General features: G+C 44.3%; 2 protein-coding genes across 7 annotated transcripts in view; one reads left to right on the top strand and one right to left on the bottom strand.

Annotated features, from left to right (window-relative positions):
• Window positions 1-1454: 1454 nt before the first annotated feature.
• Window positions 1455-11870, bottom strand: LOC146180284 (uncharacterized). 6 transcript variants are annotated; one of them, XR_014700812.1, is made up of 3 exons: window positions 10923-11548; window positions 10630-10752; window positions 1455-2023 (listed from the first exon to the last, which is right to left on the bottom strand). XR_014700812.1 is itself a non-coding variant. In XM_084579492.1 (3 exons), the coding sequence occupies exons 1-3, from the start codon at window positions 11706-11708 to the stop codon at window positions 1898-1900; spliced, it is 426 nt and encodes a 141-aa protein (XP_084435618.1). In that variant the 5' UTR covers window positions 11709-11868; the 3' UTR covers window positions 1460-1897. The 6 variants fall into 6 exon arrangements, 5 of the variants coding, with proteins under 5 accessions (XP_084435618.1, XP_084435617.1, XP_084435620.1 ...); XM_084579492.1 differs by lacking the exon at window positions 10923-11548 and adding an exon at window positions 11558-11868 and having other exon boundaries at window positions 1460-2023; window positions 10630-10778; XM_084579491.1 differs by lacking the exons at window positions 1455-2023; window positions 10923-11548 and adding exons at window positions 5376-5819; window positions 11558-11870 and having other exon boundaries at window positions 10630-10778.
• A 263-nt stretch (window positions 11871-12133) lies between these two features.
• Window positions 12134-27077, top strand: part of LOC146180282 (uncharacterized) — a 102121-nt gene continuing 87177 nt past the window's right edge. The window contains exon 1 of the mRNA XM_084579489.1: window positions 12134-12455. Within this exon, the coding sequence (XP_084435615.1) occupies window positions 12349-12455 (107 nt within the window). The 5' untranslated portion in view covers window positions 12134-12348. The remainder of the gene's footprint in view (window positions 12456-27077) is intronic.

The raw sequence follows: 27077 nt of genomic DNA, 5'->3' as shown, positions 1-27077 counted from the left end.
CTTGAAGCATGCAATAAAAATGGATTCCTCACAGTTAAGCAAGGTGCGAAACTTTTGATTATCGGTTTTCAGATGGGCATCTTATGCACAACAGCTGTACAGGAAACATGGATTTCATGTTTGGCGAAAGAAATTTTGGCTTTGTACACATCTTTGAATGAAGCTGAGCATATTGGGCTTTTCAAAATGCATCATTTCATTTTCTGCATGTGCAGCTTTGTGGCCAAGCTTTACCTTAGCTTTGTCACTGCAGCCTCCTTGCAGGTTGTGCACAAATGTTGCTTGTTTGCAAGGCAACTTATGCCTACAGGTACACCAGCTGGGAAAACTTTTCATGCCATGGATCTGTTTTCAGCCATGTTCACTTGTACCCTGCTGTGGTGGCTCAGTGATAAGAGAGCTTGATTGCTGATCCCAAGGATACAGGTTTACTCTCAGCTGCGGTGGCAGCTGATGGAGGCGAAATGCAAGGCGGCTTTGTACTTTGCGATGTCAGTGCACATAAAAAACCCAGGTGGTCAGAATTTTCTGGAGCTGTCCGCTACAGCATCCCTCATAGCCTATAGACATTAAACCCCATAAACCGAACAGAACACTTGTCAACTGTAAACTTCCATAAGGAGAAAATCTATGCAGCTCAAAAGCAGGCCCTGTGGCTGCAGACAGTTCACCAAAATGTATATGCGAAATTAATTGCAAAATAATGTACAATCCCTTTGTGCACGTTACATAAGGCATTGCAATCCAAGGCAAGCACAGATGGTGGAGGTAGGTGCAGCGTATGTCTAGTTATCAAAAGGCAGTATTTCTGTGCATATCAGCAAAGTATATGGGGTTTTATTTCCAGGCTGTAGGAGGGCCACAATTTTAGCCTCTTCGGAACCTTTATTGTGCACTACTAATACTGCTGCATATCATACGGGCATTTTCGCATATTGCCTCTATTGAAGCAGCATCACTTTTCTATGTAAAAGTGAACATTCTAGTGTCTCATTGCAGGTCTGCAATAATCATTGTAAAAATGTTGAGAATCTTTCAGACGACTGTGTACAAACTTGACTAACTACACATAACTTTCCGCATCCACAAAACCATATGCTGGCTTAGTCCTTTATCTCAGAGCTTCATTTGTCATTGGCAATTGTGCCAGTATTGCCAGTGACAAGTGGCACTTGTCCAACCTGCTCTTACATTGCTTGCACTGCCAATGAAAAAGGAATAGATCTGGTAAATACATTGATTGCATTTTCAACTCTACAGAGCCATAGTTATCCATGGAAAAAAAATGCACATTTCAGTCTAGCACATATTTTTGGCATGACAAAAGTCATTTTATGATAGTGCCACACACAAAGAGTGCCGGTGGCGGTGATGCCTAAAAAAAAAAAAAAAAAAAAAGAGCTCTTTCGTAAAGTAGTTCAGACAGCAGCTTCGCTGACAATCTAGAATTTGTACCTGACAGTTACTCTGACCCCGTTTGCGATGTGCATACACTGGTAAAAACAAAACAAAGATGGCGAAGTGACAGCATGCTTTACTAATGAAGGAAACTTTTTAGAATTAGAATGGTATGAAAAACATTACAACTAAACCTGGCGATGTTAGTATGTTTTTCGGGAGTTAATTTGGCAGTTACAGGGTTAACGTGCAGCTAACTCCATATATTTAGCATCAATTAAATGCTGTGTATCTTGGGGACCATCATTAACAATGTCATGCATGTGAGCCATCACATGCTTGAGTTCATTAAACATACAAAATATGTAGGCACCTTTTATTCAGACAGCATTTGTATACAAAATCAAAAGCACCATGGCAATGTCAGAAGCAGCTTAGGCATATAAGCACAGCCTACTTTGAACATGACGTGGAACAGGTTCCTTAGCCCTCATATTTTTCAGAGTCGGCTAACAAACAGATGTGCATTTGCAAAAACCTGCATGGTATGCAGATGAGCCATTCCTGCCACTAACAAAATGAGCCACTTCACAGATTTCCATATGGTCCTTCCAGGTTTTGAACTCTGCAAAAAGAAAGATTTTCCAAGTTGTCAAAAGTGAGTCTCAAAAAAAGACAGCTAGAAACAGAACTCTTGTAGACTGGAAAATACAAAATACAAAAAAAAAAGTACAGGTATTGCCAACACCAGCGGATTGCACAAGTAAACTGCGTATGTTGACATCAATTTTTGGAAGCAGATTTCAGAGGCTAGGCTACACTGCCATGCAGTCAGCCATAACTACTGCTGGATGAATGTCAACATATCCAAAATGAGCTAGATAACTTTTCCTTTGTTGTCCTTTGTGTGCCTTCATAGAGGCTCTGACTAGGCTCAAACATGGCAAATAGACTTGTCCTCCGCACTCATTGGTTCTTTACAAAGCCTGTCACTGGAAAGGCCTAAAGCTTTTCCTATTGGTTCATTGACTTGAACATCTTCGGTGTAACTCCGCCTGGTTGGGTACTTGAAACAAAAGTTTAAGAAACACCATCACCAACCAAATTTTTTATTAGAACCCGACATTTCGGGACCAACTTGGTCCCTTCCTCAGGGGCGACTGAAGTTTGAGGCCCGCAGTAGCAGGCACACGTGGCGAAGTCCAATTGTGTAGCAGAGCCAGGGTAGCGTCCCCGGATTCCTGTTCACTGCTGCAGCTGTCAGCCGGATGAACCGAAAAAAGACGTGACGTCTTTTGAAAGAATTCGTCTCCACATCAAGTATGTTCACCTCGTCAAAGGTGATTTTGTGGTCGGCACATTCGCAGTGCTCGGCGAGGGGGGTTGCTTTTCGAGTTCAATTGCCGAGCGTCATTTTTGTGCTGCAATATGCGCCGACAGATTTTTTGTTTCGCCGATATACGAGGCAGAGCACTCGGAGCACGAGATTTTATAAATATTTAAACGCCTGGTTATTTTTCTTTGGGAATACGGTCTTTTGGTAGCGGCAGAAAACGGCAGACTGTTGAGGTAGGTTTGTGCGACACACAGACGTGTTTCCGCAGGATGCGTGCAAGCGCATCACTGGTGCCCGCCACGTATGGGAGGACAATGCGAGGGCGCTTCGTCGTTTCCGTGCTGACCGACCCTCTTGTCCTGCTAGCTCGACGACGGGAAGCACATTGGAATAAAGGCGCGTGTATAGCCATTCTTCTTCAGATCGGCCAAGCATAGGCCGCTGCCTGCTACTGCGGGCCTCGAACTTTAGTCGCCCCTGAGGAAGGGACCGAGTTGGTCGCGAAATGTTGGGTTCTAATAAATAATTTGGTTGGTGATAGTGTTTCTTAAACTAGTGGTTCATCACACCGATTAACAAGCTACAAGAGCCTACATATGCTCTTTGCAACCTTGTGTTCTTATTCCATCATTTACTATCAGCCAAAAAGAACTCAGTACTCTGTTTGACAGCATTATCTGCACACTGGATTCACTTTTATTTCGTTGCAACAAGGTGCCAATCACGACAAAGGCACTGGTCATCGAACAGAATGCCCAGTGCTCAGTTTAAAGGCAGCAAGGAAACAGAGGTAAACCTGCCAAGTACAATGATCAAGAACAATGCAGAAGCAGTGATGTGTTGTGGCAATTATTCGAGGTAAATCTCTGTGCATCATCATTGTACAACAAAAAGAGTAAAAGCTGCGTCCAGGTAGCGTAAAGCGTGAAAAAAAAAAAAAAAAAAAAAAAAAAAAAAAAAAAAGCTTTGCGGTATGACTTCCCTCTCAAAGAAGCAATGGCCCAATGCTCTACATTGAATAGAAAGGTAGGCAAAAATAAACATCAAGCAAAATATAAACAGTGTCTATCAGTTATAATAGGGCTATAGCCACACAACATACAATTTCTGGACATGTATCATCCCTGGGGTGCTGTCAGCAGCATTTGGGGACAATTCCATAGCCCATTTCATCTAGATGAGTGAACTTGATTTGCGGAAACAGCAGCATAAAATTTATGGCTTTCATTAAATCCACGATGGTGATTCAGCATCCAAACCTAGAGTCGGTCTGCTGGCTTGTAATCTTCATTGTCATTGTAGGTTACGTTAGGCATTGGTGCCTTGCTGGCTTTTTATGCGCAGCTGGGCGAGTCGTCGGGCTACTTCTGCACGCTGAAGGTAGGCAGTGACACTGAGGCTGTCCTTTTCCATTACATGTGGCATCAGCATGACATCGAGCGCTGTATTAAGGCGAAAGCCTTTAAAGGGAAACTGCACTGGTTGTAGATTTTGATGAGTTTCAAGGAATCAAATGATTACGGCTTCCAGGTTAAACATGCAAGATATCTTCGCGCTAGCGTTTCAAACAATGGCGCAAATAGCGATTTAAACCGCTTCAGCTATCGAGCTTCTCCTCACCACACAGCGACGTGTGGGGGGAACATAATGACATCATTGACGACACCGGTATGTTTCCCGTGTAGAATGGCTTGGTTGAAAGAAGTAAAAACAAGGCTACCAAAATTGAAGGCCCAGAAACATTGTTTGATGGCATCAAAAAAAGGACCGCATGATGTGGGCGAAGGTAACGAAAAGAAAAAAATATTACCGTCCTTGATGTCATCATAGAGCTTCTACGCAGTCCTTCAGTGCTGTGAGGAGAAGCTCGAATTGTAATCGTTGATTACTTCATCAGTTTTAAAGATAGCACACAAACACAAACACAAAGCATTACCGACAGCTTATGGAGAGTCAAATTCCTGAATGTCGCAGAATTCTCGAAAAGTGAGGCAGCTGCGCTTTAATGGCTCATACTGTCGGCGTTCGTTCGGTCACAATATAGCTTTCAATCAAATTACATCACCTGAAACCGAAACTAATGTCATCGGAAAAATAAAAATCCTGCATCCCTCGCATCGCCAGCCTAAGCTTTAACCAACTGCGCCACGCCCGGGATCGTGAACTGCACATAAATCTTGTCTACAGTGGTTTGGTTTGGTTTGCGGGATTTAACATCCCAAACCGACTCAGACTATGATAGATGCCGTAGTGGAGGACTCCGGAAATTTTGACCACCTGGGGTTCTTTCGCATCGCATAGAACACAGGCGGCCTTGCTTTCGTCTCCATTGAAAAGCGGCTGCCGAAGCCCGGTTACGATCCCGCATTCTTGGGAACAGTAGTCGAGCGCCGTAACCACTGCGCCACTCCGGCGGGCCCTTGTCTATCATGACGATGAGTTAAAACACACATCATAATTCTCCTTGTCTGCGTGATGCTAATGCGGCCACTCCCCTTTGTAGCGAGGGATCACAGAGTTCTTCATTAGGCCAATAAATAAAGGAGTAGAAAAAGAACAAAAACTATACCAACTGCTGTGCATTGGTCAAAAGTCCAGAAAAAAGAAATGAGGAAGGAAAAGAAGGTTTACCCCACCAGTCAAGGCGGAGAGATTTTTGTATTATGTGGTCTTTTGTCGGCTTCTCTCTCAACGACGCTGAGTGGATTCAAATCTGGACAACTAGGAGGCCACAAGTTGGGAGTGATGTGGTTATTGGAAGTTGTTGGCCAGCCACTCGTGGGTGACGCGGGCGGTGTGGGCGAGAGCCGAATGTTGCTGAAAGACACAAGGTTTTCCTTTCTTTCGAAACAGTATCGGTCCAGAGCTTCACAACGGTGGCAAGCACCTCTGCGTACTCGGCAGTATTAATGCGGAGTCCTGCAAAACAGTGTGGCAGCATGACATCGCCCTTGTTGCTGACGGCTGCTGACACCATCACACACAAATTTTGTGTGCAATGCTGTCGGCACCTCATTAGCGCTTCCGTAAAGCCATCTTTCATTATGGCAATTAGCTTTTTGGTCTTGATCGAAGTTCTTTTCATCTGAAAGAAAAAAAAAAAAAGAGCATTCCAGGCTCTTCAGCTTGCCTAGCAAGCGCTTGGACCAGAGCAGACAATTCTCCCGAGCTTTACCACAAAAGAATTGCGCCCTCCTCATGACACAGAAATGGTACCGCACGTCCTCGTGCACAGCAAGCCTGACAGCTGACTCTGCGACATCGAGCTCCTTTGCAATGGCCCGCATTGACTTCTCTGGGTTGTCACTCACGATGACTTGCAGCCTCTGAAGAAAATCAGGTGTTCTGACGACGTCTGACCGCTGATTGTGTTTTTTCCTTTTCGCCACAGATGCCACGTCACCGTCACAGCACATCAGTTCTGTTCGCCCCTTGTTAACAAAAGACCTCGCTACATTCAGAAAGTTGGCAATTTCCAAGTCGCTATGGCGCGCGGCCAGTGCGACGAGGACTGCATGGCGTTTCATTTCCTGCGTCAACTTGTACACTTCCATTATTCAACAAACTGCGCAGTATAAATGATAAGGGGTCAACCAACAAGAAGCCGCATGCCTAGATACATATGCTGAGCCTGCTGGTGTCTATGGCGATAAGGAGTAGTAACGTCAAATACCTCATGCACCAGTGAGCTACGAGACTGCTATAACTGTGCCTAGTGACGGGCAATCGAAGTAGCTTCAACATCCTCGAGCCTTCCCTCGTGAAGTAAGTGGTCAAATTCATCATTCGCAAAGAACACGCAGTGAGCAAAAAAAAAAAAAAAAAAGAAATTACAGGCTCTCAATTTGTGTTTGAAGTTTTCAGGTGCAATCAAATCTATTCGCTGCAACCCATCATGCTTCGAAAACCTTAATGAAAAGCATGGGTGAAAAATTGTTCAGAGTGCAATACGAAAGACCTGCAGTAGACCTGCAAGTAGTGCTAAAGGAACACTGAAAGAAAAAGTAGGCTTGCAGCTATGGTATACTGGCTCCTAATCACAAAAACACCACTTTCACTGAAAACAAAACTCTTATAAGGTAGAAAAAAGAGAACAGAAATGCAGGCATTGCAGAAATACAGAAATCGCAAATGCATGCACAATGGCATGCAAGGGATCCCGGAGGCTGCCTAACATGTATTATGGTTGCATGTTTGAATTGTTAACTTTTGTTCCAAAAATGGCAAAAAGACAGGCTAAATATTGGAAGCCAAAAATAAATTTGCGCTTGGCAGTGCCACAGGCAGTCAGTTTCGTTTTGGTATGTTTTGGTTCTTTGAAGTCACAGCTATGCATTTGGCATCACCACATTGTTTCATTTTTGATATACATGCTTTGGTTTACAAGTGCGGAGCAGCAGAGTTTTCCTCTGATGAAGTTCATGCCTCAGTAAGCGCTTCTCTATTGAAAAATCTGGTATGAAATGCACACAGGATTAAGTTATAACTTACTGGGCAGAATAAACCCCCACAGACCCGAGTGGAGCTGGGAAAGAAAAGAAAGGCTGGAAAAAGTAAGATTTAAAATGGTATGGATGCTTATAAAAAACACCTCGAAAGGGATTTAATCCTAAGTCCTTTGGAGTTTTAACTGAATGTCTTAGCCATTGCACCACACGAACAGCTGAGACCTCTCGCATTACATTACTTGTGTAGTGCAATTGCATTTTTTTACACACATTTTTCACTCACCGCAAAACAATTGCATCCCAAGTGTGCTGAATGCTTTTGCTGGCTGTTAATAGTGTCACCAATGTCTCATATCTATGATAAGCATAGGAGTTTGCCAAACTATCTCGTAATATTTCTATTTCTCTATTTTCTACTCTCCCAGTGTGCATGCACAGACCTTACTGGCACATCAGTTTGCCATCTGCAGGGCAGCGACTCTAGAGTGCACCACATAAGGTGTAGACACCCAAGGAAGCATTGAGCGAAAGGGAGCTCAGTTGGTTCATATTAAGAAATACAATAGTGAAGGAAACTAAATAAATTGAGCAAAACAGGCCCTGTGTACCCCTTTTTTCTTTTAACTTTCTGCCACAATGCATTGTTCACCCCTTGCTGCTATTCAAAAAAGACCATCTGTAGCAGTCTTTACTCGTCACTCGTGATGGTAGCTCGGCAATGTCAGTGGCCGCATCCATAGCTTCGCTAGCTACAAACTTTGCCGCCACGTCAGCGCTCGTACATTCTATCCTGTTAGTCAAGTGACCTCAACTCTAAAAAGCACCGCATGCTCTGTAGGTGCCAAGGTCAAGATTCACTGCGAGAACTTTGCAGTCAAGCTCAGGATCTATGCCTGGTGCAAACAAATAGACGGCTTTGGCGAACTGTAGCTTTAATTTCAGCTGCTGCTAGATTGCACTGCTCGCTATGCATCAAGAATCACGGAGTCTATGTTTACACCATCGTTTGCGTCATTTTCGCAAGTCTAAATCCCTTGGAAGGAAAGCAGACCTCTTCAAGTTCAAATCGAAATATCTCAGCAATAAATGTGTCTTGCTGCCGGACAAGCGACAAAAAAGTCACGAAACACTGCACTATTAGATCCTAGCAACAAAAAATATTGTGATGGGTCCCATACTGCAGAAAATCTGGCATCCATGAAAAATTAGGGCATGTATCTGGCAAGTGGCAGGAAGGTGACGCAGCACTGCAATGACTGTCCATCAGGTTGCGTGACATCACAAGGCCACATGACATGACCAAGTCAGCAGGTGCTGCCACACAGGGTGCTTTTTATGGTATCAAGTTAAAAAGGAAAACAAAGAGAACATCGCTTGGAGCAATTACGCGCCACTATTTGTTTCTTGCAGGTGTATCCGTGAAAAAGGTTTGTGCATGCAGGGCTACCTGGAATCACTTGAGGCAAATCCTTGAAGCCTTTGTTATGAAATATTAAAAATTGTAGAGGTTCAGCTCTCTTTGAACCAAGTCAAGAGCATTAGCCATCGGCCGGTGCCGCATTTGTAGCTGCCGCTTCAGTCTTGGCTTGATTCCGCATTTGGTAAGCTTCTTGGCAATAGGCTAGTCTGGCTTCTCGTTCGATGTCTTGGCAACCTGTCTGGCATGGTTGCAGTCTGTCTGGCACAAGTGGATTCCTCTACACCACACTGCCTCCTTTTGTCATGCCGCCTGGTGAATTCGCCCAACACTATGCTCGCGGTCTCGACTGCACTTACCCAGAAATGTTTTAAAGCAACGAACAGAATATGGGTGCACAAAACACAGACAACAGAACATGTTGCTGCCGCTGCAAATGAATGAACGAAATAGCTATTAGAAATGACAGCAGTGCCTACTCTGCTGGCAGAAATCTTGAGCAAAAATTTCTCATCAATTGGCCTTAATTGGCTATACAAGGCCATGCGACATTTTCCCATGAAAATAGCAGTGACTAAAATTTTTCATACTTTCACAATCATCACTTAGCAAATAATGACCTGCTTTTGTTTCGCACTACATGCGCCATAGTGTCAGCAAATAAATTGCAATGCTGTTTGTACAGCAAGCGACTGCAGGCAAGGGACACATCTGGGTGATATTCTTGAGGTAGTCGTGTAAACCAGATATCGCCCAAGTTTCTAGGGCAAAAAAATTATGGCATGTAATTTCTCCCTAACAAAGATTACCAAAGTACTGCCTGCTGAGAACTTATTCTCGGCAAATAATTTCAACAGTGTATGGAGCAGAGCATGAATTCGGGCAGCCCGAAAACCTGGGCCGGGCTGGAAAATTGCCATTTTTATTGGTCTGGACCTGGCTCGGGCTTGACATACAGGCCTGGGCTTGCAGCTTGCAGTGGCGGAACCAGGCCAGGCTGGGTAAAGCTGTGTATGGCTTCTTTTGGAGATGGAATTCGAGCACTAAAATCATTCCAGTGGTTTATGAATGAACCACTACTAGTACATATGTTGACAGAGAATGAGAGAAAGCTCATTTGTAAACAGAGTTTAATCAGTGCCACTCGGTACTTTGTCCAAGTAATTTAGTACGAACATGCCGGGCTACATTCAATGACACAAGTGAAAAAAGTTAAAAAGGAAAGGCTCAAAACTCGATAGCGAACTGTACTACAATGGAGGTGTTATGAAGTGCTGTAACCTGTCATGCATGACACAGCCCGTTTGCATAAGCACGTGCCTACTGAAGTACTCAACGCCATCAGCTTAGGATTTCTCAGCAATCAGTGAGCAAGAGGGTAGCTTCTAACCTTTGTGTTACTGCTAACGGCTGGACATTTGAAGCCTCATAACAGCCCATGGACAAGGACCTTCAATTGACTGCTCGGCAGGCAGCCATCTGTTTATAAAAATTCTGACTGTCTGCTTTGCCCCCCCCCCTCCAAAAAATGTCTCTACGCTACAATAAATGCTGTAGGATAAGAGCTTATTGCTTTAGGAATCTTTACATATCCAATAACATATACATGCACAATGAACAGACACTACCGCTTTTCGTCTCCACAGAGATGTGGCAATGTGGCTGTGATTTCTTCAATGAATATGTAAATTTTGGTTTTTTCTGCCCTAGCCCACTCATGTTCCTGGGGCAAAGTTGCCAGGGGCAGTCTTTTTGTAGGTGATTAAGCAAAGAACTTGCACCAAGAGCCAATTGCTTATAAGGGGTCATAGTTAAAATGCCCGTAATCCATACCTTTTAAATGTACATTGTGCTAGATAGCTTTACATAAAATGTCTTCTCAAAATATTCTTCACCAAGCCTTTGCTTCTGTAGGTGCTTTAACTGTGCCCTTCTCTACCAAGAATATTTTGCAAGGTTTGTCTCTCATCTTGATTTATTGTTATGTGCTAGTTAAGCAATACATTTTTAAGGCGTCTGCTCAGACTTACTTTGCAGGTTTGGCACGGGCCCTGTCGTGGAAGCGCAGGCCGGGTCCACGGCCATGTAATCATTGCCGATCGGCTTGGTACCATGGGCCCGGGATGGTCTTCAAACGTGGGCCAGGGAAGGGGCTGGAAAATCCAACCCGTGCAGGGCTCTAGTAAGTAGTGTAAGAAACTAAAGGTACATACAGGAAAGAAAAATCACACACACATAAGGGGAGTTCAGTAGCGAGTTCATTACTTCGAAGCACCGCTACGTGGTCTCCGTGCTACAATGGAGTTGTCTAAACGGTATTTACGTTATCATTTCTGTTGTCTCAACAGAGCTTATCCTTTTGTCGTACCCGACGCAAACTAGGTAAAATTTCATCAAGGGTACGCAGAATATCATCCATATAGCTGCCGCTTTTGGCTGTAAAAGGTTCAGTGCTAGTTTCGAGCTTTTGGTGCTCAATATGTATCACTAGTTTCAAGCTACAAGCAGATCAATTAAGGGGAAATGAGGGTGCTCGTAGTGATGCTCGAGCGATATCATAGGCAAGTACTTCACCCGGATGTGATCAAAACGAACAGCGTATGGAGAATCGGGGCCAAGAACGAAAAAAGCATAAAATGAGCTTCGTCGCCCTAAGCAGCTAATCACTGACGAGTGCCGTGAGTATCTGGTTGATAAAAGACAAAGCATCAAGCGCCAGTCAGCAGCATCATAAGACAGTGCAGTGCTCGCCTTCAACCGTGCTAAATTGGCGCGTGCTGTAAGTGCATACCTTGGCACAAATCCCTGCAGTATGTGACAAATAAGAACGGTAAGCGGACAGCATATAACCACGAACATTGCACGCAAAAGGGGCAGCTAAAATTTGAACATGGCGGCACCTTCATTGGCATGCTTTGTCCACAACTAAACAAATCTTTTCACAGAACGGGCACTAACCTTTCTGTACCGAAGCCGCAGCAGATGTGCCAGGGTTGTTCACGGCGCGCACACCAGTCAGTTCGATCGCACCCGTCCGTGGAACAGGCACAGTCTCGTTTACTACAACAAAAGCCACGGCACCAAACCGCCGCCGCGGCACCGGCGGCATCCCCAAGCAGGGTGGGTGGCGGGCGATGAGCGGTAGCCCGTCGGCACGCCGTGCCCCCAACTAGGGACAATCCGACCTAGGGATTGCTAGGGATTCAGGGCGACTGTCCAGCAAAAATCCAGGCAACACTGGCATTATTCATGGCGAGTTTTAGCCGCTCCCCTCAGGCCGGACATCCTTTGCGTAGCGCGGCGATCCGCGCCGTCCGCCATTTTGAAAAGGACTTTCCGCGCGCAGCTCGTCGTAAATCTTCAGAAGCCAAGCGTTGCCTTTGTGAACGGCATTGCGGCGAATTAACTACGACACGCGGCTTACAGATAAAACTCTTCTTTGTAGTTTACGGTAAGCAAGGAGTACACGAAATAAACAACCGGGCCGTGGCCGCCGGCGCGACGGAAACGCTGCGGAGGTGTCGCCACCTGTTGTGGTCTTTTGACGTCACTAACAAGATGGCAGCCAAGGCGAGAGCGTAATGTATGAAACCGAGCAGGCTGAGTGAGTATTCGCATGTGCGTCGTGCGCTGAAGAAGTTGGGAGCGGCTGTGGTTACCGATGTGGTAGTGCACGGGACACCGGAAGAGCCGAATTCCCCAGGGCTCCGACCCCGGCCGCGGGGACGGGGAAGAACTGGTCCGCCAAGATGTTCAACGTCGAGCAACAGCAGCAGTTTGGCAGCCTCCTCAGTCATTCTCATTATCAAAACAACATCGTCTCCGCCGCCGCCGCTGCTGCAGCACGACAGCCCTGGTATGTCCTACTTTCGAGCACGGCGTTCGCGACAGCCGTGTCCAGCGCATTCTGCTTCCTCGTCGCGCGACACACTTGCGGCATGCTTTCTCGGGCCGCTCGAGGGGGCGGGCGCAGTTTTCGAAATTGCCAAATCTTGGTCACTTAGCCCGAGCACAGATCGGACTGAGTCTTCCGGCCGGAATTAGAAAGCGGTGTGAAAGCCTCATCGTTCGGTCGCGTTGAGTTGCAGAAAACATTGAGGAAAAGTGAGACCCGGGCGCGCCTTCTCGCGATCGGTGCCGAACGTTGACCCCCTCCGCGCTATGCAGCAGGCAGTCTAAAAAGAATCGTGGTTGCCGTTTGGATTCAGCGGCTGTTTAGCGCCTGAGCGCACGCGCGCGCGCCTCAGGAGAACGAAAGCGAAGTGCAAAATCCGTAACTGTTTCATCCGGCGCTGGAATAGCGCCTCTTTCTGTTTCTCGCCGCGTAAACAAGGAGCCAGACTGGATCTCTGTGATAAAAAGCAACTGTCGCAGCGATAGACTTCAAGGCTGGCGTGCGTTCGGCGCAACGGCGCCGACTTGTGCATGTTTTCGCGCAGGATCGGCGCGCGGGTCACGCCTTTGCGGAGCCGCGACGGCGACGAATAGTTGAAAAGCGAACACATGTTCTTCAGCTCGCCGGCGCCCGCGAAGCTGCCCCGCCGTGGGCTCTCGGGCCCCTGCTAGTAAACAGCAACAGGGGTCATCACATGCGCCCCGACGCTTTACCCGCACCCCGGGCGCGTTGCGTTTTTAGAGATCACAGCGTCGTTTGTTCTCTTCGGCCGCTCTTCTTGCGTTTGTGTGTGTGCATTTTCTGCAATTCAGGTTCGGCGCAGTTGGGGGGAGGGGTAGTGAGGGAGGGCAAAGTGGAGGTAGACTAGCTGAACCTGTTATCTTCATTGAAAAATGTTCTCGGTGCCCCGTAAACTGCGGAGGGGTGGAGGGTCGGACGCGTTTTAATCGTTTTTCGTGCGGATGGTTCTGCCCCGGTCCCCTATCCGCGATCGCCATGCTGACGCGCGCCGCCCCCGGTCGCTTTTGTCCGCTGCTCGATCGTCTGCTAGGAAAATGCAGTCGATGAGGGGGAAAAAAAATAAAGTTCCGTTAGAATTCCGGACGTTCCCCAAACGGCGTCGCGCGGTGGTTGCTCCACGCGCCAGTATAACTCTCTAGTAAGAGTTCTCGGTGTTGTTTACAACGTGAACGCGCGCTGGCGCCTCACTTCAAGGACGTGCGCGCGTGTAGAACCGCAATATCGCCGGCTGTTGCTTTTACTTCCTGTGTTGGCTTATGCAAATGAGTCTAGTTCCTGAACACTCGTCAAGTTTTTGTTTCTTCCCTGAGCTGATCGTCGCGAGGCGGGGTTAGATTCGCCTTCAATAAATTGCTACCTGGTATGTGGCGGTGTGGGCCGGGGTCGCCAGCATTTGGAAAGGCGGGTTTCCTTGCCACGTTTCTCACTGAGCGGCGCGAGCTGAACCGACGTTTCCGGGGTGAAACAGGCGCGATCGGCTAGCTACGTAGGGCGTGATGTGCCCCTACCATGCACTATTTAAACTCGCATTTCTGAAAGAGCTTGTTTGTACGCTTGAAGGCTCGTACAACCTCTCAACCTTCTCCCCCCTTCTAAAATCAGCATTGGCTTTTTCTGAACAGAGTTTATTCATTGGGGGTAAGAGAAAGTAGAAGCATGTTAAACATACAGCCAGAAATACTTCGATGGAATAAATATAAATGTGATAGCCCGCTTCAGATACACACATAAAACATGATAAACCAGAACAGGAAGGAGCAGTAACGATTATAGCCCAAAAATTCCGACAATGCTTTTATTGAAAGAATTCGATTAGAAACAGATGTGGCATATTACCATGGGTCCTGTGCATGCGGCTGTATGCTCCACGTGAAATAATAAGAAAAATATGTGCACTTGTTTGGAATAAAAGCCTACACCGACATGGGGATGTCCGATGCAGGATATGATAAGCTGTAATATGATAAGCTAGCCTGAAGTGCATGATCGACAATTTGGTGCTGAAAAGAAGAAAGTAGAATGATGTTTTGTGCTAAACCAGTTGTTGTTCTCTGCATATAGTTACTGTCATATTTGTTGGTACTTGCAATCTTTTTTCATTGGCACTATATTGAGCCAGTCATTGTGATGAATGAATGAATGATCTTTTTTAAGAAGCATGCCTTGCTGGCACAATTTGGGATGGGAGTAAGGTTTCAAGTTTATGGTTTTACTTGCTTCATGTGCACATCCTGTGTTCTTCATACAGTTACTATTATTATTTATTATTTACGCATACTGTGGTCTGGCATCTCTCATAGCCTGAATTGCTTTGGGACGTTAAGCCCCATAGGCTAAACCAAACATGTTGTGATCTTCCTGTATGTCCAGTACAGCCTTCCCTATTTTTAATAATAGACAGAGAGAAATGCCCCGCCGGCGTGGTGCAGTGGAAAGATGCCTGACTACTGTTCGGAATACCCGGGTTCGAACCCGACCTCGACGGCTGCGTTTCGATGGAGGCGAAACGAAGAGGCGTCCGTGTGCTGTGCGATGTCAGCGCACGTTAAAGATTCCCCAGGTGGTTGAAATTACTCCGTAGCCCTCCACTACGGCTCCTCTTTCTCTCTATCCACTTTCACTCCGACCTTCATCCCTTCCCTTACAGCACGGTTCAGGTGTCCACAGAAACAAGTGTGACAGATACTGTGCCTTTCCCTCCTATGAACCAATTATTTATATATTTATTTATATACAGAGAGAAAGCATTGTGAGAGCATGGCCACATTTTCTGCTGTGGTATATAGCATCATCCGGCAGGCTATTTTGATTAATGCGAAGCAACCCTGCTACAACTGGTTGCTTTACCCACTGCATATATGCCAGAGCACGGAGGGTAAATTGAACACTGGTGAGAGTGCTGTAGCACCTCTTTCGGTGCTGCAGCCAGACGATGGCTCTGGGCTGCCAAACGAGGGGCCACAGGTATATGTCATGCTCGCACGTTTAGTTTTTTTTTTTTTTTTTTTTGAAATTTCTGCGACTGGGCACTCGTAAATTCGTGTAATGTGCATTTCAGCCTCACGATAAGACTGTCTTTGTCTTGCACACCTTGTGATGGCAGAGGCATGCAAAGCATCCAGAAGGGCATGATATCGTTCTATGTAAAAACTACTGTTACTGTGACTTTTCTAATTTCATATGCATGCCCAATAGTATGCCATGTACTAGCAAAACCGTTGCAGTACGTAAAATATTATACCTCCGTGTGATGTCCGCAAAAATCTGTAACAGCCTGCACCGACACAATGCTACAACTAGCTGCGAGTAAACACGTCGCATTTGCGCTCATCCCTTGGTGTCTCCGATTTTTCCTTATGCAGGGCAGGAGAAGGCATTAGCATTAGATCAGCTGAGTTGGAGCTACTAGAAAGTGTCATTTTTTTTAACAGTTGCCAGCGTTGCGTTCAGACTGTTGTTATAAACAACATCAAACTGTGATGTAGAATTTCGTGACTGGTTGATGTTGGTGATCATGACAGAATTGGAATGCCATGCCTTCTACGGTTGTTTAAAACATGACACTTTCTCATTGCTCCAGTTCAGCTGATCTCATGCTACCTACTTCTTTTTCCCTGCTGAAATAAAAACGGGGGCATCACGGAATGAGTGCAAATGCCATGTGTTCATTCGCTCTTGGTGTTTTGTGTCTGTTTGTGAGGTGCAGGCTATGACAGATTTTTGCTGACACCACGCAAAGATATAATGTATTACATACTGCAAGGGGTTTTCTAGTACATGGCATATTGTTGGGCATGCATATCAAATAAGGAAAATCACGCCTATGGTATTTCTGCATAGAAAGGTACCGTGGCCTTACCCGAACCTCTTGCTCCACTTGTTTCATTTCATTTTATTACCTTAAAGACCCCTCGTGGGGTATTGCATAAGGGGTGGGATGAGCAGAAAAGGTACAAGACAATGCAATATATGTGATCATGTACAAAAAAATGTTGTTTAGATTGCTAGCAAACAATAAAGGGCAGGTGATATCGACGATATGCTGGGGAAGGCCGTTCCAATCTTTAGCTGCACGTGGGAAGGAGGCTGAAAAAGTAACAGTTCGGGCACATGGGCGAAACACTTGAAGCGTGTGGCTAGTGCGGTGGGAAGTGTTAAGATGCTGGTGTGATGTAGAGGGCACGGTTAAGTGATAAGTGAAATAACTTGTGGTACAGTGATAACGTGGTTATGCGACGACGAACGGAAAGAGGCGATAGTGCTGATTTAGCTTTTAGGGCTGAAACACTGACGTCGTACAAGTAAGAAGAATGAATGAACCTTGTAGCGCAGTTTTGAACGGCTTCTAGATCGTTTATGAGGTTAATATGATGCAGGTCCCATATGACGGATGCATATTCAAGTTTAGGTCTAATGAGTGATTGTAGGCGAGCAATTTCACGTGATGCGAGGTGAGGCGAAGGTGACGTTTAAGAAATCTCAGAGTTTTGTTGGCAGATGATATCACATTAGCAACATGTGCATTCCATGTTAGGTCATTAGATAATGTGATCCCTAAGTACTTGAAAGATGATACAGATTCTATGGACTCGTTAGCGATTTTGTAATGGAAGGCATGACTCTTTTTGCTACGGGTAATGGAAAAAAGCTTGCATTTGCTAGGGTTCAGGATCATAAGCCAATTTTTGCACCACTGTTCAATTTGGTTAAGGTCCTGCTGGAGAGCTTCTTGATCAGTTATGTTTGTTACTTGGCAGTAAATTACGTAATCGTCAGCGAACATTCGTATTTGGCATAATATATACTGTGGGAGATCGTTAATATATATTAAAAACAGTAGGGGCGCAAGAACGGAGCCTTGTGGGACGCCAGATGTTACAGGGAGAGGGTTGGAAGAGTGGTTGTTTACAATGACTGACTGAAAATGATTTGTTAAGAACGCCTTGATCCAGTTTAGCACGTTAGGATGTAAGTTTAGAATAGAAAGTTTTTGTATTAATCGCTGATGGGGAACTTTATCAAATGCTTGAGCGTAATCCAGAAAGATGGCGTCAACTTGAAGGTTAGCGTCCAGCTCAGCATTTAAGTCGTTGAGGAACGTGGCTAGTTGTGTTTCGCATAAATACCCCTTGCGGAAACTGTGTTAGGATGGATGGAAGAAATTGTTAGTCTAAGAAGTCCATTACCTGAGAGTATATGACATGCTCCTGATCTGCTTCAGGGGACTCTTGTTAGAGAAATAGGACGGTAGTTTAGGGGGAATGTTTGTCACCTGATTTGTAGATGCTGCTCTTGCCCCTGCCATTGCGAGCTGAGAAAAATAGTCTTGCCATGAGGCTGGAATTAACTTCGGGCTATTTTACAAGCACCCGGTAGCGAAAAATAAAAAAATGAAAAAATGCAAGCACGATGTATACTCGTGACCTCCTCATTTGGCTGTCCAGAGCAGTCATTTCGCTGCGGCGCCTAAAGGTGGCAGTGCAGTAATTTACCCTTCGTGCTCTGGTCTATAGGGCATGTGATATCAAAAAGAGCATAATTTGCGGTAAGCAGCCTTACATGTCTAAGAAATCACTTGCAATTGTTGCATTAATTTCCTAGCAAAAGAGTGATTACTCATTAGTGTCTACCCCAGCCCTATAGCTAATAAACAAAGCTACACGGCTCTCACAGAAAATTTGTTTTTAAGAAAAATTTGTTCTGAGGCTGAGTTTGAACCTGGGACCTCTGCCCTTCTGAGCCAGTTGCTCTAACGACTGAGCCTGCAGATCGGGTGGTATTGTAAGGGTGGACTGACCAATTACTCGAAGTGGTACTGATGCTGTTCCAAAGTTTGGGGGAATCAGTAAGGGTAGTGTAGATTAGCAACATGAGAGTAATTCATCATCATCGGCCTGACTATACCCACTGTAGGGCGAAGACCTCTCCCATATTTCTCCAATTAACCCGGTTCTGTGCTAGCTGCATCCACTTGACCCTTGCGAACTTCTTAACCTCATCTGACCACCTTCCCTTGGAATCCAGTTTGTTACCCAAAGCGACCATCGGTTATCCTCTCTTCGCACTACATTCCTGCTCATGCCCATTTCTTCTAAATTTCCACTAGAATGTCAATAACTTGAGTTATTTCTCGTTCCCAGTCTGCGCGCTTCCTATCTCTTAATGTTACCCCTACCATTTTTCGTTCCATAGCCCTCTGCGTTGTCCTCAACTTAAGTAGAACCCTCTTGGTTAGCCTCCACGTTTCAGCCCTATAGGTGATTACAGGTAAGATGCAACTAGGTGATTACAGGTAAGATGCAACTGTTGTATACTTTCCTTTTGAGCGATACAGGTAAGCTGCTAGTCATAATCTGCGAGTGCTTGCCAAATGCGCTCCATCCCAATCTCATTCTTCTTGTTATTTCCTTTTCATAGTCCGGATCAGCGGTTGCTACCTGTCCTTAGTAGACATATTCGCCTACTACTTCCAGCGCTTCGCTACTTAAAGTAAACTGCTGTTCCTTCTTGAGGCTGTTGAACATTACCTTAGTCTTCTGCATATTGATTTTCAAGCCTACCTTTCTACTTTTCCTGTCTAGGTCACCAATCATTCTTTGCAGTTCATCTCCTGAGTTACTTCGCAAGGCAATGTCATCAGCAAATCACAGATTACTGAGGTATTCTCCATATACCCTTATCCCTAACTGCTCCCATTCCAAGTCTCTGAATACTTCCTCTAAGCAAGCTGTGAATAGTACTGGGGAGATCGTGTCTCCTTGCTTAACACCTTTCTTTATGGGAATTTTGTTACTTTCTTTTTGCAGAACTATGGCTGCTGTGCACCCACTATATATATCTTCCAGCACTTTCACGTATGGCTCGTCTACCTCCTGATTTCGCAATGCCTGCATCACCGCCGAGGTTTCTACTGAGTCAAATGCTTTTTCGTAATCGATGAATGCTATGTATAAGGGCTGGTTATATTTCGAAGATTCTTCTATCACCTGGTTGATGGTATGGATTTGATCGATGGTAGAGTACCGTTTCCAAAACCCTGCTTGATCCTTTGCTTGATTGCAGTCTAAGGTTGTCCTGATTCTATTAGTGATTACCTTAGTAAATACCTTATACGTAATAGACAGTAAGCTGATTGGTCTGTAATTTTTAAGGTCCTTAGCGTCCCCTTTCTTATGAATGAGGATAATGCTTGCGTTCTTCCATGGTTCCGGTGCTGTCGATTCCGGTACCATCTGGAGTAATTACTTAACTCAAACACTCTGGAGATGGCACTGGCAAACACAACAGGAGCCTACCATTGTGCTCGTGACATTATGCATTTGCACAAATCTAGACCCATAAACACACAGCAAATGAAACAGAACACTGTCAGAACTTTGCAGTAACACTTGCTTCGCGGGGGCGGTTTGTAGGAAGCAGACCAGCACTCGTCGCTCTGTCCACCAGCATCACCATTGTGCCCGATTTCCACTCGCTTTGCTTCAGGGCCACTGCACCAAGAAATTGATGATTGTGTGATATTGTAAAGGTCCAGCGACTGCACAGTGGTCCATGTGCAGGTGAGGACATACGATGCAAGCAATTCTGTTCCCAGTGAAATCGGGCCTCGTCTGTAGGACATAAACATCTTTGTCCACAAGAAAGCGCACTGGCGTGCAGGTGCCATAGCTGAAAGTTTCAATTGGGCAACCTTTAAAATATATTTTTGATTTATTGTTATGCTGCTCTGTTTACTTTTATCCACACATGTGCAGAAATACACGAACATAAGCAAGCATAATCACAAACAATATGTTCCTAATGTGGGGCACACTTTCGTGTTTCCGTCTTTGAAATGATATGTTAAACATTAAACTATAAATCTATGCATGGCATTCAACTACGATCACTAAATAATTTAAATTGAATTTTTTCTTTGGTGGTTTTCAGTCTCGTCAACCAAATGACAGCTGTGACATATAACATAGTTGGTGTTTAGGTCGCACGAGGAAAATACTAGTATAACTGCTGTATATATAACCGAATATAATTTGATCTCACCGGCGACATGTGTTAGGTTTTCTTCTAATTTATAGTCCTTCATCTCCACGATCAACACAAAAAAAAAAAATGTATGCTTTACTTTTAGTCAGTGGCTATTGGCATCTCGTTGTGGTGCTGTTGTCATTTCAACTATTGAAGCAGGCTCTTTGAAGTATTTTAGTGAATTGCAATTGCATATCTGCAATTATATTGCAGTTTCTTTTCTTGCCTCGCATGAGCTGCATGTCAACTTCACGTCACAGCCACTGTTCGAATTATAAGACCGAAACAGGATCAAGAAAAAGAGTAATCAAATTATTTAGCAGTAGCAAGTGAATACCACTAGGTGATTCATGTATAGTAATGTTCAATACATCGTTTTGAAGGAGAAAATGCGGAAGCATAACTTAGATGTCAGGTATCTGTGGTATTTTGATGTTTAGTTGGCACACCTGTGCTGTTAATTTCAGTAGCATGCAAATTGGCATATGCATTTTATGCTTTTCAATGTGTTTTATTTGGGAAATGCATCAAAATGCATTTGTTGACCTTATTCCAGCCGACAGTAGACTCCCTACTAACATTGGTGACATTCCAGTCGTAATGCGTTCAGCACTCATGCCACATCTAGCCCCTTTGCACCCATTCAACCTCTGCACTGTTGGTTTTTTCTCACATTTTGACATGGAGGAACTTCTAACACGTATTGACTTTTTTGGTTCCAGAGAGAAACAAGTAGAATTAGTAAGCATGGCACCACTCTCCGGGCTATTTTTAATAATCTCAGCTTACTAAACCAACTTGTATGAGTGTGAGTAAAGATGATTTGTGCTCAGTGGATAATGTCATTTCTCTGCGAAAAGACAAACAACATTCATATCATTGCACCAGTGATACTGGAGGACTAAGAAAAGAATTGTTGGCAGGACAGGTATCAAACACCCTTCCCTCGTAACAGGAAAATGCTCTGATGGCTTCATGGAGTCGGATTATCTTTACAGAACCTGCAGACATTTGGACACCTTCTGGCACAAATAAATGTTTAACTTTGCATCTGTTAACTGTTTTGGTTTTTTTTTTTTTTTTGTAATTTCCAAAGTTGTTTTGATTTGGCAAGGTGTGGAATTCATGCTTGCTTATTCCGTGCCCTTCTCTGGTTGGAAGAAGCACACGTGTCCTTTTGTGTGCCTCTATTTGGCCTGCTGCTGCTGTGTACTGACTAGCTAACCTGTGTCACAGACCTGCACACCTTCCAGGTAGTCATCATGGCATTATGGCTGCTGCACTTTTCATTTTAACCTGAATTGTTACGTCTTATTGCTGATCTCTGTGTCCAGGATTTCAGGAAAGTTTCGCTGTACACTAGAAGCTCTCACAGACGCACCAGCTCAGTTAAAAAAAAGAGAGAAATTGGAAATGGAACAGCTAGAGAAATCATGTTGGTGCATCAAGGTTTTGCTTTTCATGCCTATTTTTTTATAAAGCAGGACTTGTCTAATGTAATGTTTTTCATGAAGATAAACGTGCACTTCCTTTCTTTTGCACTTGCCTTAGTTAAAAATCAACCGCCTGGGTGAACCTTAAACAACTTTGTGCATCTTTTCTTTGGGCTGACTGAATATCAGCTATAAAGAAAAGACGAATTTTAAGGTAATTTTTCTATTGTGTGTGATGGACTACCAAAAAATTTATACAGAACAGTAATGGCCAGTATGATAGCTAGACAGCACACTATATTTTTATTGTAGATTGAAATTTTTAGGATCATTCATTTTGTTGAACTTCGTTGACAAGTACAGAAAGCTATGCATTTCTTTCCTGTCTTTATGTTCTTGTTATTTCTCTGGCCTTAAACAGAGAACTTTTGACAATTTTTTACATTGTGGTTTTGCTTCAAAAGCCTGAGCATTTGGTAACTGTAATGGGAAGTTTAGACTTTTCTTTCTTTCTTTCCAAGGAAAAAGAATTCGTAACATCAGTGTCGCTTTTCACTTCAAAGCAAAATAGAAAGTACTTCTCAGTTGTGCCACCACAACTTGTTCGAAGCTATCCCGACGTAAAATTTTCATGAAAACTAGTAAAGCAGCGTTTGAGAAAGGAATGCTGTGACAGACCCCGTGGGGCAGTGAGTGAAAAAAATGCGAGGGACACTTAAGCTCCGCCTTTAAGAACACCAGACACAATGTGCCTAGGAGTAGCGTGGCTGACTCTGCATTCAAGAACATGATTCCACTTCCCCACCTCAAATGTCATTTATTTATGCGACATATGGCTGTGCTCACCCTGTTACTACGCTCTCTAAATAAATGCTATGTAGCTTGCATGTAATATTAACTAGTTGTGTTTAGAGCAACATACAGCAGCAGGCTGTTTAGCGTCCTTTGAAAGCGATGCTGAAGACCATTTTATGTTGGTTTGGGTGTACTAGAGTCTTGAATTGGGCTTGTTGGGGGAAATACTTACTAATAATCGAAAGCGCGAACAGGACAGGCGCTGACTCTGTCGTGTGTTCGTCCGTGTCTATTGGCGCTGCCGATTATTAGTATGGTCTGTATCAACAAATTACGACATTCTAGTGACAAAAATGCTACCATTTGCTGAAAATGAAGTTCTTATAAGCCCAACATACCCAGAAAGAGCCATGAAAAATTGAATTTTACTCCAAAGAAAAATAGTGTGGAAGTCCTACCAGTGGCCCTTTGAGTACTGATGTAAATGCATTTTCTTGCAATAATTCTGGCTCATGTTTCCTTTTTTTTTTTTTCATACACGGAGCTTTTTGCGCTGCTAAGTGTTCCGATTCAGTTATAGTATATGTTAAAAATAAACACATCTAGAAAGATTTGCCTGACGTCTCGACAGATTTTTTTTCGCGCAGGTTACTGGCATTAAAACTATTTGTTCATATGTCACCGCAATTTTTTTGCAGTGATTACCTGCATGAAAAAAAAGCCCATCCAGATGTTACTGCCATCTGCTTTCATTTAGGACCCGCTTAAATAGTCAGCCCAGGTATCACTGCAGTTTACTTATGGAGACTGCCTATTGCTGCGATATCTGTATTTCATTTTTTACAGCCATTCACTCTTGATGCAGCAAGCTTGATCTTGGAGATGAAGAAAATGTTTAGTTTCTAAAATACACTTTGCTGTGCAACAAGTGCTGCTTTCTTTAATAGGCAGCAACCATCAGGATTGATGTTTACAAATGGTTCAAATTGTATGGAGTTCTCCTCAGTGCCTTTTTGACAAATGTTTGGGTAGGAAGATTACAGCTATGTGCAACAAGTTTCAAGGAGAGGGCTTTGTCGGGCTGGTTGGTTCACGTTGAGTGGAAGAAAGGAACAGCTCAAACTGACGGGACGTGTAGGAATGCGAGACAGACACATGAGCTGACTAACAACCAAATGGTTTATTGCTTGAAGGAGCAGCAAGATGCACAGTTGGCTGCACAGGCTAACGCCGTGTTTATTGTTAACAGAGGCCTGTGGCCGATAGCTGAAACGACGTCGACCCAAGTAGAGCACGCAGCCTCAGTGCCACGGTCCTTCACTATCAGGGCAAAGAGCCTCGTTACCTGGCAGCACACTCTGAGCGTGATTATAGCAGCCCACAAAAGCTGTTTGTGCTCACTCCTATCAAATCGGGAGACGGTGGCTGATGTTAGCGACAGCTCCGTCCTTCAAGAGAAGGGTGTGGCATTGGAACTGACCTGCTTTACAGTGAAACGACTCCCAGAAGCATGCACTCGTTTTCTTCAATAAAACATGGTGCTGGGTTAGTTGGTTATTCATACTTGGTAAGAAACAGCGAAAAAAAGACAAGCACAGGAGAGGACACGGCGCAAAACACATTTCCATTTTCTTAGCGACACTAATTTATGTCTCAGAACTATCCTAGCATTTGCAGTACTACAGGATAGCAACCTTTTGGCAGTTGTCTTGGTAACATTAAGCTTCACTGCAATTAGCAAACTGCTGGGGAGGCTTTGTGTTTTTAATGCCTTTACATGTTTTAGCTATCATAACTTTTCTGCTTTTGTTTCTTTTTCTCCACCACATCTTTGTACATATGTATATTTAATGATTATCAAAGTTGCTAGGGCATTACAGCTTAGCACTGCCAAGCTGAAAAAGGCGATAAACCAACATTAATGTTCACAGGAATCTTAAGACATTGAAATGATGTTGAGGCATTTCCTGATTTGGAAATAGCTTTGCAAAATTCTGTGGCACTTTGCTGTAAGTAAAAAGCAACAAAGTAACAGCTTAGAGAAAAATCATTCTATACAAAAGAAGAGGCATCATTTTCCTCAGTAGTATCTTATACTGAAATAGAAGTGCAGACATCTGTTGAAAAGCTATCCCTGAAGGGTAGCAGGTTGCTTTTGTTATTTGCATAGAGATGTTGCATATAGACAAGCGTCATGTTTAAACAAAGGTGGCGCTGCGATCGGCAGCGACATGGAGTGTAGGCAAAAGCGCAGCGTGCCTACACTGCGCAAAGCGATGCTGCCTTCGAAATCAGTTTGCGCGTGCGAATATTATGAAACATAAGCTTCGCTTATGCGTAGAAATAGCTTGGTTTATGCCTGGAGAGTATTTCCGCACGTTATCAGCCGATTACAGCTGCAAGTACCTGGCAAAGAGTGCTGCATTGGCTTCCTTCTCCGTGGCCTCAACAGCGCGCGGCTACAGTACTTATATAGGCGACTTCCCTGAGTGATTAAGTTAAATAAAAACGAGAAAGAGCAATGTATAAGAAAGACTAATAGTCAACCCTGTTCAACTCCCGGTCCTATTCCTAGCGCATGCAAGGAGGACGGCAATATGAATGACTGGAAGTGTGTTTTTCATATGACGACTCTGTTGACTGGCTTTCTGCAGCTTCAAGCACTCACTCTAAAGAACAATATTATCGGCAACTATATATAGTAAACTAGAAATCACATTTCTAGCTCACTTTACGGGCAACTTAAGTCATAGAATTTCATATCTAATAAGAAGAGCTCAGTCTTTTAGTTCTTTGTAACATGTTCGCAAAGTGTGCTGCCAACTTCTTTTCGTCTGCTCGATAAAAAGACGTTTGATGTCTGCCTCATTTCACAGACGTAGCAAGGTCATTCACAGGTTAGTATGTACAGTGGTTTTCAAAAATACACGGCCCACGGCTTCAGTCCGCGCAGCGGCTGCCGGGCCGCACCGCGACGCTGCTATCTCTGCCCGGCGCTTGGTACGAGGGTGCCCTATGTGACCGCAGCTTTCTCCCTCCCTCTCGCGCTGCAAAGTAACACGCCTTCAGAACTCTATGTGCGGCGTTCGTCCGTTTCGCCTTCCTTCCTCATGGTTTCGCTGCTGCCGCTGGCTACGAAAGAGGGCGTCTGGACTCTGGATATTTGCATCACCGGTCTCGGCGCGCGTTTGCAAATACTGGCGGCCTGCTACCTTCCTCCAGCATACGTTCATCGCCATACGTGCATCGAGACGCGAAAAACGAGCATCGTGCCTCTCTTTTGCCACGCTGTTATCGGACCTATGTCCATGGAGCGTTCAGATGCCGCACTCTGCAGCGGCGAGACCTTGCTACTCAGCCCACTTCTCTTGTGCAGTGGTGGCGAAACTCAGTATGGCGTTTTTAGAAAAGTCTGCTCTCCTCAGTGCAAACTCTTCGAAAGAAGAAATACCAAGTTTAATGGGAACAAGTGTTCTACCATTGGCCATTTTGTCTAGTATAGTTGCACTTGACAAATCTGAGACCTTAAACGTCTACTGTGAATTATGTCAGTGGGAATAAATTTGAACATTATGCTGCATTTAATGATATATCACTGGATAGCTTGTCAAGTATGATAACACTGTACTAATTGTGGGTATTAATGAGTTGTCACTAATTTGTAACTTTCGATTAAATATTTCGCTATACCTTCAAGTCATAAATTGTTGGATAGCTTTGCAGAGTATAATTGCACTGGACTAGCTAATTGTACTTTTCAATTAATCATCGCTCTTTTGTTAATTGCAGCTAAGTATAAAATATGCTACACCATGAAGTTATGCATGGTTGGAAAACTTGTATGAAGTATTATAGCAAATAATGATTGGTGGGCAACGTAATCACGAATATGGATAAGATAGTCAAAATAGCTGAGGAGTTCTATACAAATCTCTACAGTAGCCAAAGTAGTCAGGACCGTAATGAGATTGGCGGTAGGGAAAAACATTCAGACGTTCCACCAGTGACGAAGGACGAGGTCAAGAAAGCATTAGAAACTATGAAAAGGGGGAAATCAGCTGGAGAGGATCAGATAACTACGGATTTGCTGAAGGGCAGGGGGGATATGGTGTTAGAAAAACTGCCCACCTTGTATACGCAGTGCCTGGTGTCATCGACGGTACCGGAACTATGGAAGAATGCAAACATTATCCTCATTCATAAGAAAGGGGACTCTAAGGACCTTAGAAATTACAGACCAATCAGCTTACTGTCTGTTACGTATAAGGTATTTACTAAGGTAATCGCTAATAGAATCAGGACAACCTTA

The sequence above is a fragment of the Amblyomma maculatum genome, chromosome 9 (genome assembly GCF_055883805.1).
Source record: "Amblyomma maculatum isolate TAMU_Amacu chromosome 9, ASM5588380v1, whole genome shotgun sequence".
Lineage (NCBI taxonomy): Eukaryota > Metazoa > Arthropoda > Arachnida > Ixodida > Ixodidae > Amblyomma > Amblyomma maculatum.
Note: the sequence above shows the minus strand (reverse complement) of the source record. Positions and strands in the feature narration are given on the sequence as shown.

Coding starts and splice junctions, on each gene's coding strand:
- LOC146180284 (XM_084579491.1), bottom strand. CDS start 11,708: ATGCCGCCGGTGCCGCGGCGGCGGTTTGGTGCCGTGGCTTTTGTTGTA. Junction 10,779..11,557: donor TGCGGCTTCGGTACAGAAAG/GTTAGTGCCCGT, acceptor ACTACTTACTAG/AGCCCTGCACGGGTTGGATT. Junction 5,820..10,629: donor GCCCGTGCCAAACCTGCAAA/GTAAGTCTGAGC, acceptor TTTTTCTTTCAG/ATGAAAAGAACTTCGATCAA.